This window comes from Argiope bruennichi, chromosome 3 (genome assembly GCF_947563725.1).
Source record: "Argiope bruennichi chromosome 3, qqArgBrue1.1, whole genome shotgun sequence".
NCBI lineage: Eukaryota > Metazoa > Arthropoda > Arachnida > Araneae > Araneidae > Argiope > Argiope bruennichi.
Window position 1 is genome coordinate 75,152,875 of NC_079153.1, and position 18,397 is coordinate 75,171,271.

At 30.1% G+C, this 18,397-nt stretch overlaps 1 protein-coding gene across 2 annotated transcripts; it reads right to left on the reverse strand.

Moving 5' to 3' along the window:
• Positions 1 to 710: 710 nt before the first annotated feature.
• On the reverse strand, positions 711 to 11,108 carry LOC129964080 (sulfotransferase 1E1-like). Of its 2 annotated transcripts, none has more exons than XM_056078757.1 (4): positions 10,954 to 11,108; positions 9,115 to 9,498; positions 5,760 to 5,997; positions 711 to 1,940 (listed from the first exon to the last, which is right to left on the reverse strand). In XM_056078757.1, the coding sequence occupies exons 2-4, from the start codon at positions 9,487 to 9,489 to the stop codon at positions 1,672 to 1,674; spliced, it is 882 nt and encodes a 293-aa protein (XP_055934732.1). In that variant the 5' UTR covers positions 9,490 to 9,498; positions 10,954 to 11,108; the 3' UTR covers positions 711 to 1,671. The 2 variants fall into 2 exon arrangements, with proteins under 2 accessions (XP_055934732.1, XP_055934733.1); XM_056078758.1 differs by having other exon boundaries at positions 712 to 1,940; positions 5,760 to 5,994; positions 10,954 to 11,105.
• Between the last annotated feature and the right edge of the window lie 7,289 nt (positions 11,109 to 18,397).

Here is an 18,397-nt window from a genome sequence, read left to right on the forward strand (position 1 = left end):
ACTGCTGCTTAAATTATATCACTGTCAATATTTTAGATAAAATGCTAAAAACAGTGACTCTAAAAATAGTATGATGCACTATTGGTTAGGTTGTATTTTTGATTTATTGGCGAAAGAGCCATTCTCCGATCGTACTATTCCCGATATAATCGACTTTTTGATGAGGTAACTGACTCTTTACAATTGAGTCAGTCATACTGCTTTCAAATGATCATCAACAAAAAGCATCTGCCTTCTAGAAATGCCATTAAACAGCAAGTTTTTGCAACTTCTTTTATAATTTTTCTACAAGTATCATTAGATTTTAGAAATATATTATTTATTGATGAACATTTTTTTTTGTATTCATTCGGTACTAATTAGGAAGATATTTATTTAACTCTAGATTTAGAAAAAACCCCATTAATTTGACGAGTTGTATAGTTCTGGTATAAATATTTTAGAAAAAAATATATTTAAATATATATTTAGAAATGTATATTGATTATAATATGTCCTGAGAAAGTACTAAAAATATATATTGATCAAATATATGTTAGAAATATATATAGATTATTTATTAAACACGTATTTTTCAGTTACATGAAATAAATTTGAAATTTCAAACAAAGGCATTTTATTTTTATATTAGAAGTTTAAAAGTCTTTCTCTCTCTCTCTCTCTCTCTTTATATATATATATATATATATATATATATATATATATATATATATATATATATATATATATATATATAATCACAATACCCAATACCCCAAAGAAGGAGCGAACGAAGGTCCGATCCGAAATAATCCTTTTCAGCTAAGACGCTCAGAGTTTATGATTGAGTGATTGTTGTTGTGGGAAGCTACAATTGCAGTCTTGAAAGCGTGATTGAAATCCAACCTTTCGCCACCACCACAAACCTCTTCCGTTGCATCATTAAAATGTAGATACCTCGGTCCCACAATGATGTTTTATTCTTCAATTCTGATGCTTTATTCATCTGTCAATTACGGTGGAATGATTTTGTTTGTCACTGATGGCAGGAAAATTGTAGGTGCAATTAAAGAATTTTGGACATTTGACCTGGTGCAGTTACTGCCTAAGATTGTCCTAGGGTAAATATCATTCAGTGAGCTTTCTATATTATTCCGTTAATAAATCTTGGATATTTCCATTATCGTACTATGTTAGATGGATTTAACAAGAAGTTTCCGCATTCTTTTCGGAAATATAAATAGATTATTTTTCAAGATGTCTTTCTAATACTAACGAATGAATTGCAATCTTAAGTTTAATAACAAATAATACGAGAGCCTTATTTTTACGAATTCAATCATTCCTCTTTGTCTGCTGCCAGAGCACACCGATATCTTTTATATTTTTCAAGTAAATATAAACAGAATTTTATTCCATTAACTAAGACATACGGTTAAGACAGGACTACGGTTGTTAGCTTTCATATTTGTTACAACTTGCATAGTTTCCGATCCAGAAAATTAGAGTGGATGGATTGCTTCTTATTTTACTGATGATACAATTTTGAGACTTTGTAACAATAACAACAAAAACAATTGGAAAGAATGTCACATCTTGTAAAACTGATTGTACAAGGAAATGGGAAGTAAATGACAGTGGTATGCAATATTTTCTCAACATTTAAAATCTTTCGGTGATGAAAAAGTTTGTTCAATTTTTCTTATATAACATATCTTTTGTCCACCCAAAAGAAAATCTCAAGTTCTTCATTTTAGCCTCAAAGTGTTCATCCATCCGCCGGCTCTGATCCTCTGAAAAGAGGTTCCTCCAATCACCTATCAGTCCTTTGCGGATCATCTCGGGGTAGGTTTCCTTTTTCTCCTTTCCTTTTTGACTAGTTGCCTGTAGATACTTTTTGTAGGCATCATTTCGAGTTGCCAAGCTCCGCATGTATTCGAAACTGGAGTAATATATCACATCTGCGAAAAGAAAAGGGAATGCATTAGTATTTAATTGTATTGTGGTGACTGGCAAAGAACTCTTATAAGGGTATTTAAATCTTCACAGAACAATGAAGATTATGACAAATACAAGAAGATTTTAAAATGAACAAGATAATCAAAATATGTGGTGTATAAATTGCAATCTTCATTACTGTTATTACATAAAATTTATATATTTAGCTCAAAGTTATGAGATCTGGGATCAAACTCATCTAGCCATTTGCCGTTTTGAATTATTGCACATAGAAATACACAAATTGATGGATAGTATCCTTTTAAAGTATTTGATCAAAAATTTAGTGTAAAAATAGAGTCGGAATTTTATAATTCTTATTCTTGTCATATTTTCTAATTATTATATTTTATACCAGTATCTAATTTTCTGCTTTTGGATTATCTGGTCTAATAGAAAAAAATTCGATGATTTAATTTTTTAGATTCCAGAAGTTCCGCAAAATAAAGAAATTAATCAAAATTTCAGGCTCAATATTTTTGACGATTATAACACTTTCTTATTGTATATCTATCTATACTTATATAATGCTCAATGTGTGTGTGTGAGTGTTTTTGCCCTACAGGCCAGACCGTTTGACCTACAGCTATCGAATTTGGTACATGTATACCTTAGAGGTCGGGAATGTTCACCTGGGGTCCCTTTCTTGAAATTTTAATTATTAATTAAAAACTAACTTTCCCACCAAAAAAAAAAATCTTCATTTTCCTACGCTAATGAGGCTAGGCTTAACATTTTTTGACCGATTATTTTCAAACGATTCTGTTTATTTTCTTAATGTTTGATGCATTTAAAATTAAACATTGTTAACTAATCGATCTTTCAGATTCATTCTGAAGTACTTTTGAATTAAAATAAAACAGAATAAAGGAAATTAAAAATGTCTAATCTGTATAGCGTTACTCCAACTGGCGTAGAAAAATTCACGCATTTGCGTTACCATAACTGGCGTTGAAAATTCACGCATGCGCATTGTGTTCTGATTGGTGATAACTATTTTCAACGGATGCGGACTTGATTTAAATTATTTTTAGGTTAGTTGTATGCTTTTGTAATTAAATTGTATTTATGTTAGTTTAAGTACATCGTTTTTTAAGTAATTTTTTTAACCTGTTTTCGATCGCTTATTTTAAACGATTCTGTTTATTTTCTTAGTGTTTGATGCATTTAAAATTAAACATTGTTAATGAATCAATCTGCTCATGATTAATCTGAAAAAATTTTGTTGACAAATTCTTGAGATATTACATAAATTAAGAAAGATATCCTTTATGCCCATAAGGTTTAAATTCTCAGTGACTCTGTTATCAGTAATCATATTATAAAAAAATGCTTTTTTTCAGTAAAAAATTTTATTATATTAATTGCAGATTAATCATTTCCACTTTAATTTAAAGCATAAATTCTGCGGGAGCTAACAGAAAATTAGAGAGATACGTATTACATTATGACTAGGAATTGCAATACCGGTATACCGGGATACCGAATACCGGTATTTTGAGCCATTTGTACAATTTTGTAATACCGGTATTCACAAGTTTAAATACCGGTTTTTCGGTATTTACTAGAAATTTTTAAAATTGTCTCCACTATATGTTCAGGTATCGCGAACATAGCAAAATAGTATACGTTTTTGTTTTTATGTCTCCCTAACGGGCGAAATTAATTAGCTAATTAATGGCTTAATTAATTGCTTAAATCTAAATTAGCGAAACATGGATTATCCCTGAAAGAAGATATTGTATCCATAACGACTGATGGAGCAACAATTATGAAAAAAGTTGGAAAGTTGATTGGTGCAAATCAGCAGTTGTGCTATGCACATGGAATTCAATTAGGAGTAATAGATGTATTATACCAAAAAAATAAAGAACAGAAGAATCCAAATACTGTGGATATAGAAACTTCGGATTCCAACTATATTACAATGAAAAATCGCACAGAAGACAGGCATACAGAAATAGAAAATGTCATATGGTATTTACATAATTCTAAGGATTTTAAAAATGAAAAGAAGAAAAGAAAATAACCAATTCAAATCTGATTAAGTTAGAGAAAAGTTTCTAAAAATTTTCCCCACGAACCTATCTACATTCAGAATTCGGTTCAATTATCGAAGATTATGATGTCACTACTGTCGATAGTGAAAAGGAATTGTCTCTTGAACAAAAATTAGAATTAGCGATAAATAAAAAAATTTCAACTAACCAAAATACAATACAGAAATCAGCTATATTCAAAACCATCCGACGAGAAATCGATTTATTTGAAGATGAGGGATTTAGAGGTAAATACTTGGGAAAAGTATATCGCGCATTGCTAACAGTACCACCAAGTAGCGTAGATGCCGACAGAGCATTTTCGATCAATGGTAATCTTTGCTCAAAATTACTTTTCAGGCTTAATGACAGTACAATGGATGCATTACGTTTTTTTAGATCACATTTAAAAAATTTGTAATAGTACCACAAACTGAATAGTGATATTTACACTTTTTTTGTGATTTAAATAAATAAGATGTTTCTTTACTTTTTTATGATTATACACTGTTATAATTTATAAGTTACAAATTATTTTTTGTGATATTTACACTCTCTAACAAAACTGGCAAATAAAAAAAAGAAAAGCCTATGTTTTCTTTCTTTTTCCAAAATTTCTAATACCGGTATTAAAACCGGTATCCCGGTATTAAGATCTAAAAAATACCGAATACCGGTATTGAAATTTTGATCCGGTATTGCAATCCCTAGTTATGACTGAAGACCTTTATAACATTATGAGAAAATTATATGACTATCAAAATTTGAAGTTCTAAAATATTTTGATGAAGAAGCTATTAAAGTAGGAATTACATAAAATATTTCATTATTAAAATTTTAACGAGCATTAAGATTGGCGAACCGGCTGGTCGCCGAAGGCGGCAAGTTTTATATAAGAAAAATTATTAAAATTTCCATCTATTGTATTTCTGTATGATTTATAATTCGTAATCAATTTTCATTATAATTATTATTAAATTCGTTTATTATTTTTGCTATAATTATTTATCTGTCTGTATGTCTGTGAATGGTAATTCAAAAATTCACTTAACCAGATGGCTTTCACGTGGCCTTTATAGTAAACTTTTAGATATGAATAAAGTTATCAATAAATTTGTTGACGGAGAATACTCGCATTAAAATGAAACATGAATGGAAAAAAAGTCATATTTACATGAATTCTTTTAACATACATGCTTCTATTTCCAAATATTCTATTCATTTTTTAATTCTTCAATTTATTTTCCAACGGTTTGCTTTGCTTTTTTATAAGAAAATATTTTTATTTTTAGTTATATCGTTTATTAACTTGTAGAATAATGTTTTGTTCAATGAATGCATTAATATATATTTATGTGAGATTTATCAAGGTTGGAATTACAAGTTAGAAAAATAAATATAAGAAATTTCCAAAATAAGAGAACAATAGCATGGGTTTCATTGAAAACTTGAATTTTGACTTTATAATGCAATATTTGTTTTCGTTAAATAAAATTATGAAAATCTGAAAACAATCAGTATTCAGAAATAATAATCCGGAAACAAAATAGCAAAACTTGTCAATAGAGAAAAGTAAGCCAAAATAATTTTAGAGAATATTTAGAAGTTGCCAATGTCCGATTTTCAACAAATAGCAACATTACTTTTGATCACAGATAGTACGTGATCTTTTTTATTTGATTGTTTTTGGGGAAAAGGTAAGTATTATTGATATTTCAAATTAATATATTTAATTTATCTTACTTCTCATAGTGGTATGATCCAGTCTTGCCAAACCCAAAAATTTTGCGAGATCTCTCACTACGTCCTCTTTTTTCTTGACTAGTGACTCGTAGGTGGTGAAGAAAATATTAGAATATTTGGTTGATGCTTCATACCATTCCAGAATATGGTCCAATATGTCTCCGTGTGGCAGTTGCCCAGACAAAAATGCTTCATAAAAATAATCGAAGTTTTTAATTTCATACCCGGGAAGATCCTGCTAGGATACAAAAAAAAAAAAGGAAGTATAAAAAAATTTAAGAAATATATAAAATTACAAGAATTTCTAACTGAATCTAATTTCTAAGAAACAATTACGGAACATATGAAAGTCGGTACCCTATGTCCCATAGTTCCGTATATATATAATGCAAAACACATATTTTTGAGCAATTTTGTGGCGGAAGAGAGAGAGAGAGAGAGAGAGACACTTTGAATTTTTATACTTCGCTTTTATTCCATCCCGGGAGGCATAATATATGTCCAAGCAAGGAGAGACGAGGTACATCAATCTACCTACCCCATACAAGAGCGGAAGAGAAAAGAGGGTCAGAAATATTTTGCCCAATGATTATATACTTTGAGATTCTGATAGGGATTTCTTTACACGTGTCGATTTCGGTAAGAGAATTATAGGTATTATTCTTTCACTCGGGGCGTGAGAACCCCTGATTTAAGTATTTTTACAGAGTTTCTGTAGCATTAACTAACATAGAACATATGAAAAGATACATGAGCGTCAGTGGTATTTTTTACCTTCTGATTAGGGATTGCAATACCGGATCAAAATTTCAATACCGGTATTCGGTATTTTTTAGATCTTAATACCGGGATACCGGTTTTAATACCGGTATTAGAAATTTTGGAAAAAGAAAGAAAACATAGGCTTTTCTTTTTTTTATTTGCCAGTTTTGTTAGAGAGTGTAAATATCACAAAAAATAATTTGTAACTTATAAATTATAACAGTGTATAATCATAAAAAAGTAAAGAAACATCTTATTTATTTAAATCACAAAAAAAGTGTAAATATCACTATTCAGTTTGTGGTGCTATTACAAATTTTTTAAATGTGATCTAAAAAAACGTAATGCATCCATTGTACTGCCATTAAGCCTGAAAAATAATTTTGAGCAAAAATTACCATTGATCGAAAATGCTCTGTCGGCATCTACGCTACTTGGTGGTACTGTTAGCAATGCGCGATATACTTTTCCCAAGTATTTACCTCTAAATCCCTCATCTTCAAATAAATCGATTTCTCGTCGGATGGTTTTGAATATAGCTGATTTCTGTATTGTATTTTGGTTAGTTGAAATTTTTTTATTTATCGCTAATTCTAATTTTTGTTCAAGAGACAATTCCTTTTCACTATCGACAGTAGTGACATCATAATCTTCGATAATTGAACCGAATTCTGAATGTAGATAGGTTCGTGGGGAAAATTTTTAGAAACTTTTCTCTAACTTAATCAGATTTGAATTGGTTATTTTCTTTTCTTCTTTTCATTTTTAAAATCCTTAGAATTATGTAAATACCATATGACATTTTCTATTTCTGTATGCCTGTCTTCTGTGCGATTTTTCAATGTAATATAGTTGGAATCCGAAGTTTCTATATCCACAGTATTTGGATTCTTCTGTTCTTTATTTTTTTGGTATAATACATCTATTACTCCTAATTGAATTCCATGTGCATAGCACAACTGCTAATTTGCACCAATCAACTTTCCAACTTTTTTCATAATTGTTGCTCCATCAGTCGTTATGGATACAATATCTTCTTTCAGGGATAATCCATGTTTCGCTAATTTAGATTTAAGCAATTAATTAAGCCATTAATTAGCTAATTAATTTCGCCCGTTAGGGAGACATAAAAACAAAAACGTATACTATTTTGCTATGTTCGCGATACCTGAACATATAGTGGAGACAATTTTAAAAATTTCTAGTAAATACCGAAAAACCGGTATTTAAACTTGTGAATACCGGTATTACAAAATTGTACAAATGGCTCAAAATACCGGTATTCGGTATCCCGGTATACCGGTATTGCAATCCCTACTTCTGATGTCCATCAAGCTCTTGTCTGCCACTTAAGGCGGGAAAGCATCATGTGATCAATGACGGAGCTTGGCGGCATGCAGGATTTGTGATCTGTTAGCAGCTCTCTCTCTCTCTCTCTCTCACACACACACACACACACACACACACACACATATACAGGAATAAACAAAATATATATAGTTTTAGTCGTACCGTTGTCAAATTTTTATATTCAACCTCTTCAGATGCTGTTTAAAACCCACAACTATTCTGAATAAAAATTAATTAATTAATATTAAAAACTTCGGATAAACAATCACTTTTATTCTCACATCTCGTAACATGCAAATCTTATTTGGAATTTCCTAGAACTTGGTAACACGTCTTATTTGGCCGTTGGAGAAAACAAAGTTTCTAAGTCGATAATAACAACTTTAAGAGATTAAATTCTCACTTAAGAGAATATCAGTTTTAAGAGAAGTAAACCCAAAAGGTTCTTTGACTTTAAATATTAAATATTTTATTTTTATTTTATATTGTGCATAATTATGTACATAGATCTCATAACAATAATTGTCACTTAAAATAAAATTCCCAAAAGTTACAAATTTCAGATATGTTTAATTTTCATAGAGCAAGATGGAATGTGCAACTTGAAATCTAGCTGAATGAATACGCATGAAAATAACTACATTTTAAAGAACATTTCCTTTTTGTTTATTTATTATGGAAATATCTTTGGTTTTATGCAGACTTCATCACCTACATTAACCCCCATACAATTTTTGGAGCAGGTGGGCATTTTTGGGCAAAGGCCTACAGTGTCCATATCTGCTTTCTTGACCGAGGGCACCGGGGTGCCAGGCATATGTCCTGGTTAGATGGTTAGCCTAACGAGGAATCTCCAATGTTTAGTTCCCAAGCATGCTTGGTCCCCAATTTATCGATCCACTGAAGGGATGAAAGGCTGAGGTTAAGGTTAAAGTAAATAGTATGGTAGAGGGATTTCTCCTTTTCCAACCGAAAGCATTCGGCGTTAGCGCAAGGATTGCGCATAGGAAAAAGTCGACCTTAGGATGCCGGTCTCCAGTTCAACTGCATGTCTGTAAACGCCACAAGGGGATTCTGTAAAAGGCCACAAGAGGGCGCTCTCTGCTCAAGGGGAAAAAGCGGTGCTACATCACTACTTTATACTATACATGCAGCGCATACTGGATATCTCATGTACCATTACTGTTTAATTGTTTATTATAGGACAAACATGTAAAAAATCTTTCTGATAAACATTTTTCACCTTTAGAAAGTGATAGTATGATACGCATGCATCTTTAGGGTTCCTAGCTACATAGATGTAGCGAGCATCTTTTGAGAAAGGTGTCAACCTGAAAGGCAAGTGGTACTTCAAGGCCATGGGTTGTACTCCATCTGGCAGACCATCCTGTTCTGGAAAAGGTATGGCGTCCAATACTTCAACAATGCTGTCTGCAGGTTTTCCACCACGTAGCAGTAGAAAGACTATGTGCTGGATGAGCGTAGTGCCGCATCTAGGAAAGGTTGAAATTATAATATCTCCATGTAGAGGAGCACGCCGAGATGCCATTTCGAAGAGATCCAAATCAGCACTAGTAGGAACTTTAAAGTCTGAGAAATATATAAAAGGCACAGACATGGTATCCTCCTGGCATTAAAAAAAAAAAGAAAGAATGCACGAATTAAGCATTAGCTGAATTATATAAATGATACTAAATGAAAAATTTTGTGAAGTTTTAATAAATTTCAGTATTATTTATGACTTTTTATGAATATATTTCGCATTACAGTGTTGTTTTATGGCATACAAAGAATTATTACGTAGTAAGAAATCTCTGTAACCTTATTCAATTAATTTAATTTTGAAAAAAATGATATAAAAAATTAATTATGTTTTGCAATAAATATGTTTTTTTCGCGCTGCTATTTCTATATACTGTTCAAAGTTAATGTTGTTTGATTAAGTTGAGAATAAGTAATTGAAATAGTTTCACACATTATTCAATAATACTTTTTACTTAAAATTAAATAAAGTAATAGAATTAAAAACCAACAAAAGCACAATTGTTATGGGGTATCTTTGAAAATGAAGCCAGTTTAAAAGTGATACAATTTAGTTGTTAATAATTTCGAATTTATTTCTAAAATAATTAAAAATACTCCATATTTTTTTTATAATTTATAAACGCTTTCATTTCATTTGCTTTATGTTTGTGACTGCGGAATACTTCAATTGCTATTTTCTCGTATGCTAAATTAAAGTTTCCAAATTGTTTCTAATATGCAGTTCTGAAGGCAACATAGTATTTTATTATTTTGAGATCTAATTATTAGCTAATTAATTCATTTTAATTAAATTTTTATTCAATACAAACGGCGTCATATGATTGTCAATTAGCGAAAAAATAATTTAAAAGAAGTTTAATATTTATAGTGATTTATTCTCATCAAATAAATTAATGACTTGCCCGAAGAAAAAACAGAAATAATAATTATTTTAAAAACATGTTTTTATTGGAGAAATAAAAAGAATAAAATAATTTTTTTATTAAATTTGCGGAAGCCGACACTAAATGGTGAAGTCTGAGTCTCTAAATGTAATATTAAAAGAAAATTATTTTATTAAGATTATAAAAATTATATTTATAAGTAATATTAAAAGAAAATTAATTTTCTTAATAATGAAATTTAATCAAAATTTAATAAAAAATAAATATATATTATAAATGTGACTAAAATTTTATTTTTTAATATATTTTTAACAAAAGATCACGAATTTAAATTATGTAAACTTAATTTTTAAAAATAATAAATTAAAATAAAAAATAATACATTAATAAATTAAAATAATAAAATAAAAATTAAATAATTATTATGAAATGAAGTAATGAAATTTAAATAATTATTAAATAAAAATAATTCTTTAAAATAATTTTGATCTTATTTTTGATTTTAAAAAGTATTTTTCTGTTATATAGTAAAAAAAATGTTTTTATTAAAATATTTATAATTTTCCAGTAATTTTATATATTACTTGGAAGACCTGATTTCAGTTCTCTTTGCTACTTTGTAAAGTAATTTTTAATAATAAAAGGAAACTTACCAATTCAGTTCGCTCTTACGCTACCACAGCCGCCTTTTACGTTAGGTAAGCAAAAAAAGAAAACAACTTTTCTATCACACGAATATTTTATTACAGAACTTTCTAAAGACAAATATTCTCTTATCATTGCCATTAGTTCGAAAGTCACGTGATTTTTCATATATCAGTTCAATGTCCATCAATTCGGTTGCAGAAAAGACCTATAATAGGGAATGGAAGAAAGATATGCAAATCAGTGTATGAGTCAAGGTTAAAGGAAAACAAAAGGAAAGATAAACAGATCGGACGATTTCAAAAATATAGATTTTTTCCTCTTAAACACGGAAAAGACGAATGTAAACAATTTATAAAATTAGCAAATAGAAAGACTAGTTCAGTGCATGTGTTTAAATTTAAGATTTAAACATAAATATATATATATATATAAATTATAATTTTTACTAATTATGTTAGACAGAGTCATTTAAGAGCATTGATATAAAATAATAAGGCCAGGAAATAATTAGGTGGCATTGTTGGAGTTTGTACTAGGAACATAACGAGAGATTGATCCTATACAGATCACTATTGGAAGAAATGCATGTTTTTAAATTCGAAGCGGGTTCAAATCAAAAACATTATAGTTTAGAATTTTTTTCAAACGATTTGCTTAAATTGTTCTACATGACTTTAGATATATATTACCTAATTCTTGAACTCTTAATTAAGCTGCATTTCTATTTAATAATATTGGATTTATACTGATAGGTGGTATGAAATTTCCAATTGTTTTCACATTATACAAAATTAAACAACTGTAATGTCTTTTTAAATGGGCAGAATGTTCTATCGAAGAACATTTGAGAAATTATTATACCAAACTTCAAAGAGTATGTGTTGCATTTCATTTAGGAGAGTTTTTATAAGAATTTGGAAGAGCAATATACATGGTATTAAAATATAAATTGAACAAATAAAAATAAATGTAATTTCATAATGTATGAGCAAAGAAAGAAATTAATTTTTAATTATAAGACTTATTTATTTTAAACAAATAAATAAAAATTTCTTTATTTTTTATAAAAGGAAGTAATCAGAGATTAAGAATTTTGAATAAAAAACATCAAACAGTTAAAAAAAAAAAAAAAAATTGATCTTTCAGCGCAGTTACCTACCATAAACTAAATTCTCGTTGATTATCTATTATATATTTAAATGTAACAGGGAGGATACAAATTTACGCCACATCTTTTCTGGCTAAGTTATGCTTTATTTAATTTTCAGTATGAGCTGTAGGATTAATCGTATCATCACATGCGTCTAAAAACTTTTTCTCTCCATAATCTTGATAATTCTATTCATATACAACTTTGATTTATTTGAAGACTGGTTAAGGTGTGGATTTTTAGATAACAGATAAAGATTTACTATTCTGAAATGATGTCAGTTTTGTCCAATTAACTCTCTGATGATGTCAATTTTCCGTGCAAGGATATGAAGACGCATGAAATCTCAGCAGATATATGTTTTATCCTTTATCTTCAAGATACATTTGTCATTAAAAGGTTTCCAACTGTTTTTGTCCAATCTAAAAGAAGACAGTCACAAACTAACTAGAGATTGAGCTTAGGACGGAATATTACAGTTTGCTCTGTGGGATAACTAGAGATTGAGCTTAGGACGGAATTAGGGATTGCAATACCGGTATACCGAATACCGGTATTTTGAGCCATTTGTACAATTTTATAATACCGGTATTCACAAGTTTAAATACCGGTATTTTCGGAATTTACTAGAAATTTTTTTAATTGTCAGGGATCGTCACTATAGCGAAATGGTATACATTTTTGTTTTTATGTCTCCCTAACGGGCGAAATTAATTAGACTGTGAATACAAAGTTGCATCGTACAAACAAGAGAAGTGATAAAATACTGTTTGACAATGGATTGTAAAACCCTCCGCGCTTTTGCGCATGCTTTAGGATGGGTTTAATTCGACAAAATAGGGGTGAGAGGAAAGACGAAAGGAGGAGATGTTTACATTTAACAATGAAGACTCGCTGTTTTAAGTGACGTAAACATTACAGATAATTTGTAATACAGAAGGAAAAAGGTACTAATGCACAGTAAAATATTTCAGAGCAATTTTTATTTAATATAAGAAACAAAAACATTAAATTATAATGAATAAATGAAAAATTTCTGTTCTTAAAATTTGGTAATGTGGTTATGTATCCATAACGACTGATGGAGCAACATTTATGAAAAAAATTGGTAAGTTGATTGATGCAAATCAGAAATTGTGCTATGCTCATGGAATTCAGTTAGGAGTATTCAGATATATTATACCAAAAAAAAAGAAAAAAAAGAAAAGAAAGAAAGAACTGAAGTATCAAAATATTGTGAATATAGAAACTTCGGATTCCGACTTTGAAGACAGTGAGAGTGATATTGACAATGAAGATAATGACAATGTAATTGTTGAAGAAGATATTGCTTATGAGGATGAAATATTAACCCATCAAGAATTGCTTCCTATAATTTATGAAGTTCGAAAAATTGTTAAAATATTTAAACATTTTCCCTACAAAAAATGCCATATTACAAAAATATATACTAACGGAAAATAAAACTATGTTAATATTAGATTCTAAAACATGTTGGAACAGTTTACTACTAATGATGGAACGATTTTTGAAACTGAGAAATCCAATCGAAAAAGCAATAATCGACATACACCTGCAAATTAATTTTTCAGATAGTGAATTCGACTTCATATCCAGAACTGTATCAACTCTGCATCTAATAAAACTGATTGTTGAGGCATTATGTCGGAGAGATTCTAATTTATGAACAGCTTACGCAACAATAAATTTCAAGTTGCAGTCACTGAAAGAACAGCACACATCACTATCTGAAAAAATTATATAATCGCACATTGAAAAATCGCACAGAAGAAAGGCATACGAAATAAAAAAAATGTCTTACGGTAATTACATAATTATAATGATCTTAAAAATGAAAATGAAAAAGAAGAAAAGAGCCTAACCAATTCAAAATTGATCAAGTTTATAATAATCGATTAGATTTATTTTTTTCGAATGCACTATTTATTTGTAGATTATAGACAAAAATTGTTCCACTGAAGTATATAATTTTTCTTACAACTTCTTAACACCTTGTTCTTATCTTATTCGTCTAATCTAATTTATATGCACTATTGTGTCGTTTATTTGTGAGCTGCATAATATCTGAATTTCAGAGATAACCCATGAATATTGTTTTATAGTTCTATTATTTGTCTTCTATTTTGTCTAAATCTAAGTTCTTTTAAGGTGTAAACATTCACTCAAAGGTGTATGTATACGAAATGTAAGTATGCGAAAGTCCCCGACAGATATAATTTTTGTCCTTTTTAAAATTTCCTGATTCTTTGCATTTTCCCAACTGAATTTGAACTATCACTCTGTTGTGAGAGTTTTGAAATTTCTTTAACTTTTCTGTGTAATAGTTTGTAAAGATAATGAAGTCTTCAGTGAGTCTAATCTTTTCGATCTGAGACATCAATTGGATAAGAAATATCAATTAAAGTTTTATTTTATTTTTAAAATACACTAATTCTCTATAAATTTCAGGCCTAAGTTAGCCTCTTTAAAGCACCTGACTTTTTCTCCAATTTCATCTGATCTTGTTATAAGAAATTAGATGCTCTATCAGAGTAAAGAGTTTGTATAACATGTTAAGATTAGAAGGCAATAAATTTCTAGAAATAATGGAACTTTAAATAATCGGTACTGAGTAAAGTTCATTATAACTTGCAAAATGAACGGAGATAATATAAGTTTATTTAACATATGCCAGCCAATATGCAAGTAAATGAAATTTTATGTTGTACTATTTTTAGTCAGCAATTATATTGGTTTGTGACAAAATTGTTAGGCTTTGTTGTTAGATGGTACATATTATGGCATAATGATTAGATGACACTTATTTTGTGTATCAAATGTACATAAATTGATTAGCTTACTTAATTTTAGATCTTAATTTGTTTTATGGTGTAAACTTAGGATTACATTAAATTTTAAACTTCATAAAATAACTTAAAATTATTCAACTCAAAGAACATGATTTGTGAATATGCTAGCTGAATTATTTTTAATTTCTGAAACAACAACAACAACGAAAATAGCATAAAGTATTGGGAAGGTTCACAAGTATTGAGAAGTATTAGCTTAGCAGACTCATCTCTGATTATTTAAGACAAGAAAATGTGAGAGTATTTTTTTATATATATTTTTTTGTGTTTTTTCGGTATACTACTATTTCTGCAGATGTATTTGAAGAATGAGTAATTATGCAGCTGTGGTATGTCATTTACGAATATCTTGTTATTTATTGTGATCTTATTTTAGAATTATGACAAACAGCTTCTAAATATTTGGAAACCCTCAATATTTGATTTCATATCAGCATCTGAAAATAAATTTTTATTTAATAAGAATTTTGTCTTTGTTGATTTTTCCAAAATGGTGAATTTAAACGAGCAGTGAAATTTCTGTTGCTGATATACATGAAATGTAAGTAAAAAAAAAATTAGGAAGTTTATAAAAAAACAATAATATTTGAATGATATAAAATATTCAAAGAAGGTAGAACAAGCGTCATCAATCAATCATACTCTGACAAGCTAGTATATTGTTACGAATCTGTGATGCAGCTTCCAAGCATAGTTGGTTCCATAGGAGGTCCCAGAGCTTGGCGACAAACTTGGCGACGAATTTGGTGACTTTGGCGCCAAATTAAATTATACCCGAAACATTGAGAATTTTCCAGATCCGTTCAGTAGGAAACGAGTTACGCCTCGAACGTTCCTGATTGGTTGAGAGGCGTCTAGCCCCGCCTCCTGAGACCCATAAAAGGAAGCAGCCGCAGCTGCTGAGTAGTAGTGAGTTGTCGTCGTCGTGAATTGAAGAGTCACGAACCAGTGGAGTCGAAGAGTAGTCGGAAGCGAAAGAGTCGTCGTAGTCAGGATCGACGGTAAAGAACTGGCCTTCCAGAGATAAGCGGAGTAGCTAGTGCTGACTAAGCTAGTGCTGAACTAAGCTGTGCGCTACTGTCTACAGTAGAGACTTTTTGTATGCTGCTGTGTATGCTGTTGTATGCTGCACGTCTCGGCTGAAGATAATCGTCTTTTGTGCTGTCCTGTGTGTCTTCGTGTAAATAAATGTCGTTGTTTTATTTTCTACTGCCGCCTGTTGATTGAGCGTTCTCCACACCATATAACTCCCACTATCCAAACGAACCCGGAAATTTCGTAACAATATTCATCTACTTGTTCGAACAAAGAATCTCCTTTTAGTGTTTGACGTGTAACAGTTAATAGGCTTCTATATTAAAAGTATCGATAACAACTGAATTGTGGTGAAATATATCATAAGTTTAGCATGAAGATCATGCGTTCTCGTACAATACCATTTTAATTTTTTAACAAAAGAGTAAAAAAAAAAAAAGCACGTTTTTTATTTAAGCACATTATTTTAAGAACGTTTTGAGGATATATATATATATATATATATTGGTACAAGTACGTTGCATTCGTAAGAGATTACGTCGAAAGAAATGCAATAAAGTTTTTCTTTTGTTTTATGGCAACATTCTTTATACTTTTTGATCACATTATGTGTAGAATTCCACAAGATGTAATATTTTCGATTTCATTTAATTTCGTCTCATTTTCTGAACATTTTCTCTATGTAAATATTTATAAAAATACATAAAGCAAACAAATTAAAAATTAATCAAATATAATTATAGCCAAAGAAAAATTATTGATTTTTGCTATTAATACTGGAAGCAGAAACTTTCATACTATAAAATGATTCATTCACAATGAAGAAACATTCTTCGAGATGATTCTTTATTAATTAAGGAATTCACAGTTCTTAGAACCAAATACTTCCGACGTTCCAAAATGAGGAAATTTATTCCAAAATAAGGAAATCTATTCCAAAATGAAGAAATTTTAACAAATTAGTAAATTTAAAAAAATGAGGAAAGTTTTCTTGCAAGCGTTTTCTTTTCTTTTCTTTCTTTTTTTATCATTATCGAAGATGCTCATACCACATGTCCTTATTTACAGAGGGAGAATGTTGGAGCAAAAACATTGGAAGATTACGTTATTCGACAACATGACAGTAAACACAAACACGCACACGTGTGCTGAGAAAACGGAAAAAAACAATTCCAGGTTGTTGCTCTATTTACCGGTCCATTGTCCATTGCTCTAAAGGTCTCTGTACACGCTTGACCTTCGAGTTGTTGATAGGTGACAAAATTTCCTTTGAATTACTTGTTCTCTTTTGTCCTGTTTTTTTTTCGTATGTTGTCATAGGATGCAATGTTGTCCTTGTAATAATCATCAGATACATACATTATTCTATATTGAATCCTATCTCTTATCTATACATAGTATAAAATAAAGTCTCCTGAAAGCGTCTGTATGTTGAAACCCTAAAAACTCGAGAAATATTTAACTAATTTTGGAGATATTTGATCAGGAAGGTTCTAGTATATTGAAATCATATCAAAATAAAAAAAAGGAGTTTTATAAATGCGATTTTAATTATTTTTCCTACTAAGATTCGCGCATGCGTAAAGCAGGAGTATTTGTGCTTTGCACTTATCCACGCGTGAGCTGAAATCTCAAACTTCGCATGTGCAAATAGCAAGAGCTGTGGTATTCATATGCAGTACATTTCTTTGTTTACGTCTGATTTTAAACAGCGATTAAAATTTCATCATCCCCAAAAGAAGGAAATTCAACCTTGGCCGGAGCACATTAAATGCCAAAATGCTTCGTTTGTTGCGCGATAATGAAAATGTAGAGGAAAGAAACGTTAGGTTAGCGAATATCAGAGAAAGAATGTCCACACTTTCTTCAAAAGAGAGTCTTTTGATGAGCGAAGTAACCGTTTCTCTTTAAATCGCACTGAAATTGAATTACAGAGACAGAACGAATCTCGCCTGTTTGCTGAAAGGACATTTAAATTTGAGACACATAAGAAGTGAAAGAAGAAACGTTCCTGATATTTGGTCCGAAAAGAAGTACTTCGCTCTGAATTTCGATCCATGTGTGGATTACAGAGATGATGCCTCGGTTTCAATAGGAACAATGTCTATAGTCTGTCCATATTGTTCAGCTTTAGGAACAGCTTTGATATACACTCATTTTCGCCAAAAAATAATTTATCTATCGCCAAATGTTAGTGAAATGGTCGAATGTATGGAGCAATAGGGTAGCGGTAGCAAAAGCTCCACCGAAAAATTGCCAACTACACAAGACACAAAATGACAGTATAATCAAAGCTTAGCACAGCTTTAAAATGGAAAGTTGAATCGAAAGGCATGTGTTTTTACAAGGGAAAATTGAAACCATTTTAACAGTCTAAATATGGAACAGCATTGA